Source organism: Colletotrichum jinshuiense, chromosome 10 (genome assembly GCF_051148585.1).
Source record: "Colletotrichum jinshuiense chromosome 10, complete sequence".
NCBI classification, from domain to species: Eukaryota; Fungi; Ascomycota; class Sordariomycetes; order Glomerellales; family Glomerellaceae; genus Colletotrichum; species Colletotrichum jinshuiense.
This window is the reverse complement of record NC_139303.1, coordinates 1,402,454-1,418,939: the sequence shown is the minus strand read 5'-3', so window position 1 is coordinate 1,418,939 and position 16,486 is coordinate 1,402,454. Positions and strand designations below refer to the sequence as shown.

The window sequence follows — 16,486 nt, the reverse complement described above, 5'->3', positions numbered from 1 at the left end:
CAGAGAGGACGAGGGCGGTAAGCTTGAGTTTGTTCCTCGCGCGCCCAATTGCCATGCCGTGCTCCTCTGCGCGGTGGACCTCCAGGAGCCTGGAGCCTCGCTGGCAGGGCTATCGTGCTCGTGATAAATTCGCCAAGTTGGCTGGAAGCTTGTTTAGTCACCCCCTATCCAGGGTTAGCATGACGCGGGTGTGAGAGAAATACGGACCGTGGTGGAGAGCGACGGGTTTTTTTCTTGTGTTGTGTTGTGCTGGAGTTGGCACAGCCACGGGCCTGCATATCCGAGGCACGCCCCCCCAAGCCAGCTCGAAAGCCACTCCTTATGCCTTGTGAGAGCTAGCCAGCATGCAACGTTTGAGTTTTTCGTTGTTGTGGTGGCTTTTCTTCTTTTCCCGTCCCTTGCTTTCCCTTCGTATCCGATCTGCCGGTTCCCTACAGTCAGCCTCTCTAATCGTTGTAGAAGAATACCGGCATATCGGCATGTCCGCCAGGCCCCCCACTCTCAACCCCCAAATATTGGAGAATGGTCCCACCATGAAAACGGCGGCCATTGGCCAGTCCTCGGTGAACTAACATGGCCCGGTCAGCCCGGGTGGGAGAGCATGAGCCCATAAAGTGGTCAAATGAGCCCGGATAGAGCGATTTCCACTACGAAAAAAAGCAAGGCCAAACTCAACCGTCCAGCAAACCGGCTGGTAACGAGGGGAGTCCCGTCATAAATTACCCGACACCGCAGAGAGACGGTCAAGGCCGCCGTACCGCCAGCTCGATCTCGCTCCATCCCCTGTGATGATCGTTGCTATAAATATACCTGTCGGCTGTCGGTGGCGGAACTGCAGGAAAAAAAACGTGGCCGATATGAGGCGTCGTCTATTGGCTCGTCTGTACGGATTACTAGTGTAAATGCGCATGCCCTCTGTCTCTCGTCGCTCTCTCACCCGCCCTGCCAACTTTTCTGCGCCCAATGTGCCTTGTGGCTCAGTCACTGTGCCCGTTCTGGCCAGTCTCTGTGGCGCTCGACGGGGGAGCACGGAGAAAGAGACTGAATGAACTCGGGGGACCACATGTCTCCCCCCTCCCCCTCCCCCCTGCGAGCGGGTTGGGACCACCTCCCAGCCTCCAGATTCAGGAAACACTGGAGCAGTCTTTGCTTGCCCATGTCTGGTTCGAAACCGAACGACGGAGTACGATCAATCTGACACCTTCCCATCCGTGCGGTCGCGTAGGCGATGTAGCAGAGCAAATTGATGGAGTAAAGAAAATGTCTTCAGGTCCCCAGAAGTTTCCCCTATTTCTCTCCTATTCAGCCTCTCTCGCTGGCTCGTGCTTCCGTCTCTCACCACGGAGCACTGCTGTTCGTCCAACCTTTCCAGCTTCCCCGCCAAAAGGCCCACGCCACGGTACCAAGATCTCTCGCAGGCCGGGCGCCGCGGTGAAGGCTGGGCCCCCGGCGAAGGGCGGTAAACCGAGAGAGAGCTGGCCTCTCCAACCAAAAACCACCTTCCACTTTTCAGCCACGCGCAGAAATCTGGTCTGCCGTTCTCGACTTTCTCTGCCCAGTGATAGTTTGATTTTCGATTTTTGATTATTATTATTTTCCCCCGGCGCCCATGGAGCTGGTAATTACAACGAAATCTAACCATCTCGGTTTATTGCCTAATATTGTTACTATTTCGGAAGTATTGGACCCAACCGCCCGGGAGCGCTCCGACCTCACTTTAATCGACAGGCCATCCTCTATCTATCCTTTGATATCAATGCCCTCCTCTGCCCGCCGTGGAAGTTTGTCCAATTTTCTGCAGCTTACCCTCGAACGACCTGCCACTTCCATTCTGCCTTGTTCCCTTTTTCCCTTTTTCCCTTTTTTTTTTCTTTCCTTCCTTCTCTGTCATCATGAGGATTGCTGCCTAGTAAAAGACGCCGAAGCTACTGCGAGTCTACCTTGGAATATATCCACCACTCCTCCGAATGTGCAGAGCCTCCACCTACCAGCACACACTATCGACAGTCGACGTGACATGGATCTTACTCATCAGAAATCGGGCGGCGGGTCTCCCATGGTAGCATTGTAGCCCTCCGGGACGTGGGAATTTTTTTCTCTCAATGACCCGAGAGTCGATATTGACGCCATCTCTCCCAACTGTCTGTGTGTCGCTTAGTGGAGCCGTGAGAGGAGGCCCTTTTGCGGCGCGGCCTTCCAGGTATCCGTATACGTATGTTCGCCCTCCGCGCCCCCCCGGTCCATCGTGCCAGAGTCGAGCAGTGCGCCAGCGTCCGCGCAAGCGGCTGCGGCTTAGCGCACGTCACGGCCTGGGTCGCCGGCCTTCTGTGGTTTTTGACGTTCCCTCCGAAGCGGTGCAAAAAAATCCAATGGAAAACTCCCTTTTTCCCCCAAGGTGTCTGGTTGATTGTTTTCAGGTGGGCAATAGGTAGAGAGTACTGAAATCAATGGCACCCACCGTCTCGGCGCAACGTTGTGGCTCTTGGCAGACCCCTACCGTTACCTATTCGAGATGTCTCGCTCGGAGGAAAAGTCCCTTCAAATGTCGCAACCACCCCTTTTCGGTTGTTTGTCGATTGCGCCTGCGCCGCAACCCTGCAGCAGTTGCTGCTTCGGGCGGCTAAAAGGATTGCAGAGTAACAATGCCTTATCTTCAGGCTTGTGCGAGACCAGCAACCCATGCGCTGACTCACTGCCCCGTGGTTGGGTAGGTAATGCCGCAAGTTTGGTTGCGCTGTCGCCGCCCGTTTGTAGTATGCAGATACGAAGGGTTTAGCTTGCTTAGAGCCAGGCCTACGGATATGGGCGCAAACATAGGTGTGCTCTAGCCACTTCGACGGCCGTCGCCGATACGAGAGTGAAGCCTCCAGAAACAGGCGCATGTCAGCATTCGTCACGGGCAGCGTTATTATCTTGGATGAAATATGTGCGCTGACCAGAGTGCAAACTTGACCCTCCACGGAAGGCGGAAGGCAAGGCGCAATCGCAAAATAACGCGTTTGGCGACTCTGATGACGAATTAATTTTTCCCGGCAGCCATGCTTGCACGCCTCATTTCATCAGCATCTGAACTTGGTCGTAGTTATTGGAAATCCAAAAAATTTGCCGCATACGGGATTGGCTGACCAACATGACCAATACTCGTACTGTTCAGAACGTGGACGAAAGAGTTGTCGATCGGCTTATGTTGAATTCGCGATTCGGGGTCTAAATCATACGGTTCGTTTCATGGTCTTTAAACAGTGAATCATTCAACCCGGTAAAATCATACGATTGACGCCGTCAGCCGACGAACACGTGATGTTTCGCCGACTCGCAACTTGTGATGGCCGTTGCGGTTAGAAACCCAGCACGGCTCTCGAAGCGTGGACTTTGAGTTCAACAGAAACATTGCACAGCAAATGGTTCGTGTGGATTTTACAATGACACAGGCCGCCCCGAACCATTGCCGAAGGCGAATCACACAGTCAACAAGATAATCTCGTGTCAGCCCAGACAAGTTGAGCTTCTTGCAGAACTTGAATATGACAAATCAATATCAGGAACATCTCAAAGAAAAGTACCACAATATTCACCAAAAGAAAACCTGCGCCAGTTCCCCAGTGGCAAATGGAACGGGATCGAAAAACATCGTCTCGGCTCGAATGGAACCCGATGAGGAACTCGAGGATACAGCGGCAATCGCCAGGTGAGTTTTGAATGTAGACTGACTAAAGAACAGTCACACGTTGCGTATACTCAACTAATGAAGAACTGGGGAGGCAACGGCGGCAACTTCGTCTACCAAACCAAGCACATCCGAGTGCTTACAGTTGATATAAATAGATTGAAGCTAGTAATTGCTCGTGGTTTTGCAAGATCTGAAAGAGTGGCTAGCACGGCTAAGATCATGCATGGCGGGACGAATACGGACTAAACCCGCTAGGCAAGCAAGGCCTTGACAAGTTGGGGTAATGCAAGCATAGAACACACACAGATGCCAAAACTTGCTGGTCCAGACAAGTTGAAGGACTTGGTCAGGCTCGTGGTGATCAACCACGTGCCGGAAAAGCCAATCAGTTACATGTACCTTTTGGTCGTTCAGCCTCACAAGTCGGCGCGCACCGGTCGTGCAGGTGCTGCCGCCGGAATTGAATTTTGCTCTTCCTCGGTACAAGTGCACATCCCCATTACTGGTAGATGGAAATGTCTTACATGAGCCACGTTGAATCTAAGTTCAGATCTCTTTGCACTGAACCGGTATTAATGGCCCTAACGCCAAATCAAAGAGACATGGCTCTACTGCACAAACCACTAGTGTGTATCAGCACATTGACCACTTGAGCCCGAAGATGACCCAGAGTAAGACGGGGGGTTCTGCCTGGCTTTGTGGCTGTATTCTCCATGTTGTTTTGTTGTCATCGGGGGAATCCTAGTATAGGCTGTCTCATACTACTGAATATCAAAAACTCGCCGATATGCAACATCTCTTTACCTCTTTTCTCATCTTTGACGCTATACATTCTACTCTTTCCTGTTGAGAAAATCAAGTAGATGTATTCAAGTCCGTAGCCTGTAAAGTCGCCCACCTAGTCTGTCTGTCTGTGGGGCTTGTGGACGGTGTCTCTTCCGAGATTAGGTCGGCACGCAACTTATACCCTGCTTCCATAGAGCCACTTATGACTTACACCAGGATATAAGAGTTTGAAGGCTCGCGAAGGGTCTTTTTACTTCCGTTTACCCAGGAGGGCCACGGTTGTAAGATATACTGTGCGGTTGAAGCCTGCTAGTTGTAGGTACTCTGGATTGATATCGTGATGCGTAGGTTATTAGACTTCTTGGTTAAGCTTCTCTCACGTTGCTTGATAGCAGTTAGTTTTTATGACATTGATTCTTTGCTTTCTACGCCGTGTGATTTACGTGTCTATTACCTTCTATGTGATGCTGATGGGGGATAACTGGTTTGAGTTTGACTTGTTGCTTGTGGAGCCATTTTGAGATCGGATTGTTCCGAAATTGAGGATCAAAATGATACCTGCTGATCGTCCACTTTAGTAGTTCCATCTCGATGTCGTCATGCCGATCCTTGGAGATCTCAGGGAACTGGGCCTTGGAAGCAAAGTTTATTCTTAATAGTATTGCCATTTGTTTCAACGTCATCGTGATCTTACGTGCGTCAGTCACGACCCTGAAAATGTTGACTAAACAACAACCCGAACTTGATCTGCTCAATCAAGTAAATACATGATGCGAATTGCGTACAAACATCAATTTCCTGACTTGTGTAATCAAACGTGCGTGCCTCTGCGAATTTTGGTAGACGTAACACATAACTAAATTCGAACATGTACCGATTCACTTATTAACGACCCTGATTGAACCAAGGAGTTCCCCTTTTGATCCGATGCAACACTTCTGGACTGTGATTGACTGATACGTTTTGCGGCGCGTTCAATACATCGATTCCGATGTGTCTAGTTATTTGATTGGAATTGTTTCAAGGTAAAGCAAGCTTTCGAAAAACGGCGTTCACTAAGCAAGGGAACCTCTAGTTCAAGTTCTAGTATAGAGGTAAAAGTGAAACTAATAAGAAACAAACTAAACATCAACTCATTCACTCCTCATGTCAACACCCATTCCGAGGCACATGTGCACGCACGAGCATAACCGCTACGGCTATTTCTGAGAGCCAGGTATTGAAGACAGGTGTTACTGACTTGTATTTTCCGCACCTGCAAAGCCCTCTGAGAGCAAGCAGCCTGCCCTCTATATGTACAGTTATTAAGGTGGTTAGTATCAACCTTAGTAGGTCGTCTTCAGATCTCCTTTTTTTTTCACATTCCTGTTTTGGCACTTGTTAAGTTTTTCGTTGCAACACCGTCTTCCTCGGAACCCTACTGCCTCCAACATCTCAGAAGAACAGTAAAACTTTAACGTCTGTAACCACCATTACCCATAAGTTCTTTGCCCGCCACCTTCATTGAAGTTCGTCGTCGGCGGCCGTGCGGTGGTCGGCATATTCTGCCTGAAGATATACCTAAGCGAGAACCCGCCCAGTGCCGCTTCCACGAAGATGAAATATTAGAAGACGGGCGTTCGATCGCGGCACCTCCACCCTGGAATATTTAAGGTCACCGGTGCAGCCAGCAGCTGGCGCAAAGACTTCGTTCAGATCTGCATCCCCGCCGTGATGCTCGCGTCCTTTGTTCTCCATAACATGGTTCTCCAGGGAGAGGATGAGGGCCAGGATGGCTCTGTGACTGCAGAGACTTGAGCCTTTGAGCTTTGAAGCTGCTGAAATCAGAAGGGCCACCAAGGCATTTTGCATCTCCCAGATAATGTACTGCAGATCGCCTATGAGTGTTATATTTCACTCGATAGCTGAAATATTAATTCAAATGACGAGGAATGTACCATAACAAAAATTAAAAAGTAACTCGAGACGCAATATCAAAACTGAACGCCGAAAGCCTTCAGGCGACCAGAACGCCATGGGACAGTTCACATTAAAGCCAAAGACGGTGGCAACGAAGCAACACAACATAGGCGGCGCACCGCCATCACATTCTCGAGCACGGCGAGGTATCAATTTGCTAAAGTGACAGATGACAAGCCTTTTTTTTCATACTGTGGGTTGACGGGGGCTAATATTGACATGAGTTGCGTGGCAGCAGTGCATCGTTGTTGCAAGATGTGCTAATGGAAGTTAAGGGTCCGTCAAAATCTCCATGTCTTTTAGCACACATTGGACCGGTCCCATCGATTTGGAGTCTATTTTCAGTTGCTGCTTCACCCAGTTCCTGAGAGGAGAGATGGGAGATGAGAGATAGGCAGCATACACCGATGAGATAGAGAGTGCGTGAGGTATTCGCATAGCTTGCTGCATGCATGCTGATATGCATGAGCTAACAATCCTGAGGTGAAAGGAGCCATAGAGATTCACTGGGGTCGTCAAATAAACTCTGAATTCTTTAAAGTAGAAATCATAACCCTGCCGTAGTGGTAGTAGTTCCCTGCATGAACAGAAGAGGCGTAACCACCCGAAAATTGGGGATGTGTTATTCTTCTACAGTATAGACAAGCCACCAATGTCCCCATCTGTGTCATATGAAACAGTCTTTGCCATGTCCCCAAATCGAAGACGATCGGCAAGGTAAGAAAGGTACCCCAAACATGGACGAACTGAGCCGTGCAAAAAGGCCGCCGCCCATAGTCATGATCCGACGACTTCCGTAAAGTGAATACCCAGCAACAAACTCCCCCATCGCCCGCTGCAATCCAAAAAACGATGCTATGCTAAAGCCGAAAGCTGCTGCCCGCATTCTGTTCCCCAGTTCCCAAGTTCCCCGAAAACCCCGATCCCGATGCAGTGCCCTTAGATGATGATGCCAGCCCGCCAGCCGGACCCTTAATGCAATGCCCCAGATACACCCGTATGCAAAGCACGTACAATGTGGGAGAGGAAGCGTCCAATCCCGGGAAAATGTAATAAAACCAAATCTGAATGACCCTGCGTCGCCGTTCTTGGTATGCGGTGACTTCTCTTTTTTTCATCGTTCATCTCGTCTCGTCTCGTCTCGTCTCGTCTCGTCTCGTCTCGTCTCGTATCGTATCGCTGCGATTACCCTGAATGCGGTTTCGGCTCGTCAAACGGTTTCCGCCCGAATACGGTTCTGTGGAAAAGGTAGGTGTGGTAGTCCCTCTCCTTGACGTGTAGTCTTACGCCGAGCAGGAACATCTCGATTTGCGTTTCCGTCCATCCAAGGGCTCTGAAAGGCCGTGTTGCCAGGCCCTTGAGGCCTTCCAGAATCGTTTCCCGCATCAATATCCCACACTCTCGCAGCTCAGGCCTCGCTGGCCAGTCGCCGATGGGACATTTCCGTCTGTCCTCTTGCACATTTTCGAAGCCAGCAGCCATCATCTCATCGGCCGCAAAGCGAATGCCATGGATTTCCGACCCGAGACTCCTTAAACCAGCCTCCAAATACTGCGTGAAGACGCGGAATCCGTAGCCATCTCCTTCTGGGCAAGAATCGTCGTCGCATAATGGGTAGAACTCGAGTTCTTGAATCTCGAACCAACCGCCAGGTTTGAGATGGCTAGCGGATGATTAGTATTTTTTTTGGGCCAAAGGTGGTCTAGCACAGCTCTAGAATGTATGAAGACGGGAAACTTTGATTCAAAGACATACCTGTATGCCCTTTGCATGAGTTCTGATCGATCGCGAACAGAATGAAGGGTATGCCGAAGGTGAATGAAGTCGAAATGGTTCTCTTCCAAATCCCAGCCGTTTTCATGCTCAATGTCGTCAACCATGAAGTGACAATTAGGAGGGACTTCGCCAGGCTGAATCGGTGAAAGGTCGATGCCCAGAAACGTCGAGTTGGGGTTTAAATCGGCCACTGCATCAAAATTGTGTAAGTCGGAGGCCGGCAACAACATATGCAGTATATAAGAGTGCCAGCACCATGATCATGGTGTAAAATAGCGGCATTATAAAAGTAGTATGCGATATGCCTGATTGAATAATACTACTTACATTCGATAGGCCAATGGCCGGGGCCGGTTCCTGTGGACAGCGTTGTTAGCCGCATTCGATGCAAAGTCGAGATGGAAAGGGGCAAGTGAGGTCAGCTGGTGGCCATCTAGGTCTTGCGCCTTCCTTTCCATTCAATGGCAGGAGCTAGCGTTATGATCCAGCTCAAGGCATCTTGAGTGAATGAGACCACGATATGCCGACCAACAAGGCAGATTACAGTCTCCGATGAATGACCATATTGGGACAACTAAGTAAGGCTAATACGTACCCAAATCAAGCACTTCGGCACCTCTCGCCAGCAAGTCATCAACGGGAGAAAAGAAGTATCTCGCAGAGAGCTCAATGCTGATGATGTGCTTCATCTCGTCGCGATCCTGCTCCGTGGCATCGTTGGGAAAGGCGTACCGCCCTGCACGATAGGCGTGATAGCGTAGACGGTTCTCGTACATGTGCTCTCTCACGCTATTGGTCAAACTCTCAGTATCGTAGTCGTCGCCATTTTGAGAACCAACTGTGATGGCGGTATCGGTGGAGCTCGGTGGTGACATGATGGGCGGGCCAGAGTCTGCCGGCGAAGGGGGCCGGCCGACCTTGGGCCGATTTTCGGGCGAGTCCTGGTTTGAAGGTGGGTTGCAGTTCGTGGCGGAATTTACTAAGAAATCTTTGGACGGTGTTTCGCGGAACGAGTTTGGCGGCGAATTCATTGTGGACTAAAAGTGCTTCGGCGACTCGTGACCCACGGACACATGTGACAGTAGGCCCGTAGCCTAGTCAAAGTGCAAAGTGCCAACTGTCGGCGTCGAGAGACCTTGGACGAAGTCCAAAATGGTCCGAAATAGCCGCGATGCAAATTGACAGGGCGAAGCGAACCAGATCTTGGCTTCGCAGCAAAGTGAGGGCCTCTAGGGGTTGGAGAAAAAAAGAAACCCTTTCCCAAGCCAGGGACCCCTCTACCAAGCCCAAGAATGCCGGCGATGACGCTCCTGATTGGCAGTCACGTTTCTGTTTCCAACCGTCAGATTAGAAATGTCCCGAAGCGGCGCGGGGAGCGGCCGGGGGCCGCTTGTGGATAGAGAGATAATCTAGACAGGGAAAATGTTGAACGAAAACGTCGATCCGGAGGGGGTGTGAAGGGAAGCGAGAACGAATTATGAGAAAGCAGATTGGCGTTGCTTGTCTTGGGGAAGGGGGAGAAAAATAACTGAGGAGGCAGCAAGGAGAAACCCGAGACAATGGGAGAGGGTTATTTAGTGGAGGCGTGTGAGCGCTTTGTTCGGAACGAGATAAATCGCTGACGCGAGCGGCGAACAGAAGGATTGAAGAAGCCGACTAGGGTTCGATTCAACTGCTTTTTGGGGGGTCTCTGGCATTTCTTGCCACGGGGCTGGGCTTTATTATGAGAGAAAGAATGCGGTGGTTTGTGTCCGCCGCCACCATGACATGGCCGTGAAGGTGCACCAAGACTAAGGGCATCGAAGACAAGGGGATCAAGAGAAGGACCCGTAGAGTAGTAAAGTCGCAAAGGTACGTACCAGCAAGGTAGCGAGCGCTGAGAGAGGGACGACAGTGGAAATTACAAAGAGAGCGCAGAAGGGCGGGCGTGCAGACTTGGAAGTCTGATGAATGCTCCTTTGGTGTGTCGAAGGGGGAGAGATGTCAGGGTAGTCTGTGTAACCTGCGACCAGTCTAGCAATTGTCGACCGTCAACTAGCGTCCACGTAGAATGGCGGTGTTCAGGCTCGGCACGGCAGGGCTGTCTGTCTCTTTTGGTTGTTGTCTCTGAGGTGTGGCGGACGAACAAAAAAGAGGAGATTGTTCTGTTCGTTGAATGTCCTGTGCGGGGAAGACGGCTGTTGACCCTAGTACGTATCCTGGAGGGTTTTGAACTTCCTGGAATTCGCAATGATGGGCAGTAGAGATGAAGGGACTGATGAGCCCGAATACGCAAGTCCCAGGTCCCGGGAGACGAAGCAAGGAAACTCGAATTCCCAAGCAAAATGGCGAAGGCGACGTTTGAGGAGACACAGCGGCCGACGATTTCAAGTGAAGAAGGTATGATTATGTAGGTCTCTGGTGTCAATGTAGACAGGCAAGGGAAGGTGAGGTAGGGGGCAGAAATGTAATGGCATGGGCCATGGATGATGATTATGGGCGACGGGCGAGGTCCAGCCAGGTCTGCCCTGCGTCCCTGCACGGGTCGCTGTGGCCCTCTTCGAATGTGAAGCCAAGGCAAGGAAAGGTACATGGCGGCCCATTCATGTACATTGCTTCGCCCAGGTACAAGCGGCGCTATATTCTATCCTCAACGCCAATACCCTGGTGAAGGGACTTCTGGCAAGGCTTGAGGGGCATGTGCAGGCACTACCTCTGCATTTAAACCGCAAAGCAGCTAGGATCTGTTTCTCCCGACTCCGTATTGGTATCTAACTGAGCGGGGAGGACGCTCCTCCGGGCGCTTCCCCAGCACAATTTTAAGCACCAAAAAGAGTACATCAGTGAGAGGCCCGGCTTGCATGCAAAGCCTCCCTGAGTGAGTTTTATCTGGCAAGCCGGCCAAGTTCCTCAACCTCAAGACAGGATGGGCTGGGCAAGGAAGCAAATGGCAGGGTGCAGCGGTGCTCACAGAGCCGTCCACTGTCAGTGGGGTGGCTGCGCACATCAGTGGTGCGGGCAGCGGGAGAGGGTAAGGGCATTGGCGTCGGAGACGAGGGGGGAGGAATCCTTCAGAAACAAGCTGTCGGGTCAGACTTGACGACGTGGGGACCCGGGAATGAGGAACGAAGGCGTTAATACCGGTATTTCATTGGACAGGACCAGGGGCTGGGTAGAAGCACGTCTGTTTTGCGCCAAAAGTGGTACACAGCATTGCCCTGCCTGACGGGCACAGCCCAGATGCACATACATCAGCGAGATGGGAATGGGGACGGCGGGAGCCCTTGACGGACGTAAACCCTGACGATGTTGTCTCGTTGTTTGGGTCGCTTGGTTGTTTCCCTCTTGTCTCTCCTGCGTGTCAAGCGGCGCAGAGTGGAAGACAACGCAGGGAGGGGGAGGGGGAGGGGAGGAGAGGAGAGGAGAGGAAAGGGTCCGAGAGAGGGGATGGAGGGGAGGCGGGATGTGGCAGAGTCGCAGTTTAAGTGGAGGGAGAGGTAAATGTAAGGCGACTTTTGAGATAGATGCTACCCAAGCCAAAGTCAGGTGTTGTTAGGGATCGAACAGGACGGGATTCTCTTGCGACAAAACAATCCTTGCGAGGACGCCGAGATGCGGTCGTGGGAGGATGTGCTATGTGCTGGCAGACGTGGCTTGCCTTAGGGCTGCGACTATGGCTAAGGTGTTGTGGTGTTGTGATGGTCGGACGAGTCAGGAATTGTCAGGACCCTTGATGAGATGGGCAACGGAGTGCGGCAATCGACTCCTGTTTGATGACTTGGGGCATGCGGCCTCGAAGCGATTGACGTTGCCGGGTGGGGATATCCATAGACGTCTCGAGATTTTGGTAGGTGAAAAACAAGTGAGCCAAGACGATGCGTGCGTAATGGGTGGGTGTCTGAGCTTGAACTTGGGCCGGAACCTGCATCTGGATATTTCGTGTATGCGCGGTTGAGAGAAGATAGCGAAAGATAGCAAGCAGAAGGGAGAGAAGATAGATCCAGGCGACACATAACGAGTCACAACCAACGAGTACTCCAATATGGGGAGGCCAAGGTGAACAGGGAGGAATTTGAAATGGACACTGAGAGACTTCCTGCGAGTTGATATGCTGGGCTGGGAATGAACCCCTCTACGCGCAATGATGGAACGGGCAATGGAGGTCTGGCACCGCTGGACAGACAGAGAGAGCTGCAGACCCAACGGGGCGGGAGCACGAGTCCATTCGCCAAAGACCAAGTACCCCTCCCTGTCCTGTACCGCAACCTGCCCGCCCTGCACTTTCACTGTACTGCAAACGAGAGGAAGGCCTGCAACGACGTGCAGCGAGCGTCCGGCATCGTCCTGGGGTCGGGGCAGGCAAAGCGCGACAAAGTATCTGTGAGTGGTAGGGGTACGTCCTCACATATTGCAGAACGTCTCCATAGGCACAGGAAATGCTTATCTAATCCACTTTCTCTCTCCACTTCCGCTGGATGGTACGGAGTCCAGCATCTTTCAAAGCCCGGGACTAGCAGTGTTTTTGCAAGGGCACAACCAGCCAGAACGGCACTTTCCGTTACGGACATGCTCAATGTCATCGCCACTGTCTGGCTGTCGTTCTAGAGGCCAGAGCTCCAACCCAAGTTTGCCGGCTTTTGCGGCCCTATTCACCGTCCGGTCGAGGGCCACATGGATTGAGGACCACATATGTTGCGGTAGGGCGAAGGAAGGACAAAAGGCTCGAGTGGAAACTCTAATCTGTCTCGAACCAAACTGCCGGGATGGCGCGCGCTATGAACCTGCAACACCAGGCCGACATCACCATGAAAACATCAAAAGAAGGAAGACTCTTGGGCAATGTGGGCTGCTGGGCGCTGGAACAGAGGCACGGATCACCGAAGCTCGGTCGAAACTAACTGTCGGGACCGTAAGCCGCAGTCATTACACCAGTAGCATAAGCTGCGAGTGTGCGGCTCTTTGGTAGCTTGGTGCCTCGATTCTCCAGCTGATCGAGCCCAGAAATACTAATATGGGGCATAGGATTGCGTGAAACTGCGCGACGTCCCGAAGGAGAAACGTGCTATCGCTTCCCCACGATGCCAAATCCACTCGCAGTGAAGATCGGGGCCCGTACACTCGAGATGATCGGTACTGAGACTATTGCCGAAGTTTGCCGTCTGGCGGGTTCGGTTCTGCGCGCCGACTTCCTCAACACAACATACCGAGTGCCGAAGACAGAGAGAGAGACAGAGGAAGGAACAGCGTTTCAACGACGACAGGCGTGGAACAATCCGCCGATGTTACATTCGACGTCCGCGTGCGTTGCGCCAGCAGCGCCGTCCATTCATCCATCACCCATCAAACGGGCGCAAGTCTGCGCTAGAGTCATCCCTATGAAGCCTCACTTCTTAGGACTCTTTGCTCTCGTAGGCATATCCGCCCGTGTACGGGTGCCGCAAGCACCGAGAAGCCGGGCAAAGTTAACTTGGCTCCCGAGAGGCGGTCACTGGCAGGACACTGACGAGAAACCCATGTCCATGCTCCCGGACCCGGGCTACCCCCTCGTGCGCTGCTGGTGTGCGTCTCCCAATCCAGAAGTTGCCTACTCCAGGCAAATCTTTGTCAGATATCACAAAAAACCTTGGCTGGTTATCCGTACGGTCAAGGGAGAGAGTCCGTCGACTTGCATGTTAACCTTCCCTGCCCATATAACGAACATGTGACAAGCTGGTGGTTTGCTTTTCAAACCCCTCTTTTGTATTCGAGGCAAACCTCGAGTCAAACCATGACACGCAGACTCACGCACAACTTGGCAACCAACTACACACGGTACACACGGGGGTTACGGTTGGAAAATATGCGAGACCCGATACGTTTAACGATGTAACACGACACAAGTCGTAAATTTCGGTGCTTGTTGGCGTATCCCGTCCGTTGCGGCGCTGCAACTTGCAGCTGTGCCCTAAGGCAGGTGTAATGTAAGGTGAAGCACCGCCGCCGTAAGAAAACGGTGCCAAAAAGTGGGCTTCCAGTTTTCGGGATTTGAACTTGGTCCTCCAGTGAGGGCCGAGACCCAGATTGTCGTTCTTGGCGGTACGCGCAGGGAGGATGAAATGGTTTAGATGGTGTGGACTGCACTAGGTGTGAGGGTTACTCAAAGAGGGCAAACCGAGGTTGAAACGAGAGAGATGAGTACATGACCGGTACTTATAAGCTTGGCCTAGCACCGGCTTTTTGTCAAGTAATTGAACAGGGAGCAGCAAGTCCCTGTTGTTTCCCTCCTTTCCCTTGATCCTCTTTCCCCCTCCCCTCGCTTGCTCAGTGGATGAGACTGGAGAAGCGCTGCAACTATGCGCCTTCCACTGAATGGTGGGCAGCTGGGCAGCTAGGGGCCCCAGCCATTGCAGTGGATGTTCCCAGAGGAATGGCACGCTGGGCCGGGACTCGGGAGGAAAACCTTCTTGGGAGTAGAGGGTCACTTGAACTCACTGGCTGGGGGTGGAGGAGGAGCATGTTCACAGGACATGCCTGTTTATCCCTCAAGCCTCTTGCTCTTATTCGCCGACTTGACAATGAAATCGGATTTCGAATCTCCCAGTCTCAACTCGTCAAAAACGATACAAAACCTCCGCAAGATGCCACCATCTTGAGTTGTGCGCATTTGTCATCAGGGAGGCGGCCGGCAGCCGGCAGTTGACAGGGCCTAGCCTTTCGGGTTTATCGCCTCTTACTTACCTCCGGTGCCCACCCAGGTCTTTGCTAGGAAGACCTGGAGAACGAAAGACAAGCGTATCATACGTTGCAACTTCACGCACCTCGAGGTACATTACCATGGAAGCGAATACCATTCGATTGCATTGTTCTAACCCGTTAAATCCTACGTTCGAATGCGACCTCCCAGATCCACGACCCATGACCATGACCCATTACTGTCCACTGACATCCATTCATCCACCCGTCCATCCATCGATAGATCAAGGGAACATCGTCTCGCCTCGTCTGGTAGTCTAGTCCTGACCCAATGGCATCCAAGGTAACTGCAGGTCAAAGTTGACCGCCGGGCGTTACTTGTCTGCTGTCCTTGTTCCCCGCCCCTGGCCAATATTCCGATCTGCCTTGTCCACCCGACCTTCATCTGCCGCCCGGAGCGAACGGGCGTCGTCGCTAGCACACCGGGAATAACGCCTCTGCAGATCCCGTCAGCCCATTCTACTCACATCACGCCGTTGGCATTCAATCCATCGTCCAATATGGAGGGGACAGGTAGATAGATGGTCCCGCAAACCACGGGGTCTGTTGACACACGGTCCCCTCGATCCTTTTGCGCTACGTCCGTCACCGGCGCCCGTGCCTTGCTGGTCCGTGTTCACCAAGCCCCCAAGTGTCAGAACCCGATGCGCTGCTTGGCCCTAAAGGTCGCCATGTTGGATCGTCATTCACGGAAGACGCCAAACATGTCAAACATGGTTTGCATGGGGCAATAGATAACGGGCGATGCCATTTTCTATCAACCCCATCCAAAAGGCGAAACGATAGGCCGAGCTAGTCTCAGCCCCTTCAGAACCCCGACGATCAAAGATGGCTTCGGGGGGCCTCTTTACCCTACGTTTTCCCACTACTTGCCGTCTACGATCCGGGGTCCTGAGCGGACATGGTGAAGTAGTATGGGGCGATCTAGAGTTGAGCCTTTCTCGGCCAACACCTGACTGTCGATCTCGACTCCCACTCCAATTAACGTAAGCGGTCAAACGTTGTGGCCGTCGTCCGATACCTAGCCAGGAATCAAAGTTTCGGAGGGCAACAAATGAGCCATCCAATAGATAGATGGACTTGCGCCAAACCAAAAACCCAGCAGCAACACCGGTGAGAGCAATGGCCCATTTGCGCAAACATCCACTTCCGCTGTGCCCACATGCCACCCGATTCCATACGCACACTGAGACTTTGCCTGCCATTTCTACAAACTATTCTGTACAATCTTGATACTTCCGCTACATGGTCTGTTACTCTTAACCGACCTGCAACGCACTATGTCCCTCGCCATGCACTCGTGGGACGCCGCTAGTTCGAGCTAACATGGCATGACGGACACCTTGGACGCCGCCGGGCACTACGAGGCGCAGTTTTTCTGCCCTGGGTAGCCGGCCGAGGACCTGTCCTGACCCGCGCAAGCCCTCTTTCATGCCGGACGCACATATTCCACGCAGCATCTATCCGTTGACGACTGCCACGACGACACTGTGATAACCTACAACTACAATAATGGCCCTGCCTATACACGCATGTCTAGACATGACTCAAACTGCAGATACGATCATCATGCCCCAAGCCTCA

General features: G+C 52.2%; 1 protein-coding gene across 1 annotated transcript; it reads right to left on the bottom strand.

The window, feature by feature from the left end:
* Window positions 1-7,600: 7,600 nt before the first annotated feature.
* Window positions 7,601-9,222, bottom strand: EsH8_X_000338 (S-adenosyl-L-methionine-dependent methyltransferase; the record flags this gene model as incomplete). The annotated part of the gene is made up of 4 exons (XM_083274426.1): window positions 7,601-8,078; window positions 8,171-8,381; window positions 8,519-8,548; window positions 8,787-9,222. 4 exons carry the CDS (start codon window positions 9,220-9,222, stop codon window positions 7,601-7,603), a joined length of 1,155 nt encoding a protein of 384 aa, XP_083119818.1.
* Between the last annotated feature and the right edge of the window lie 7,264 nt (window positions 9,223-16,486).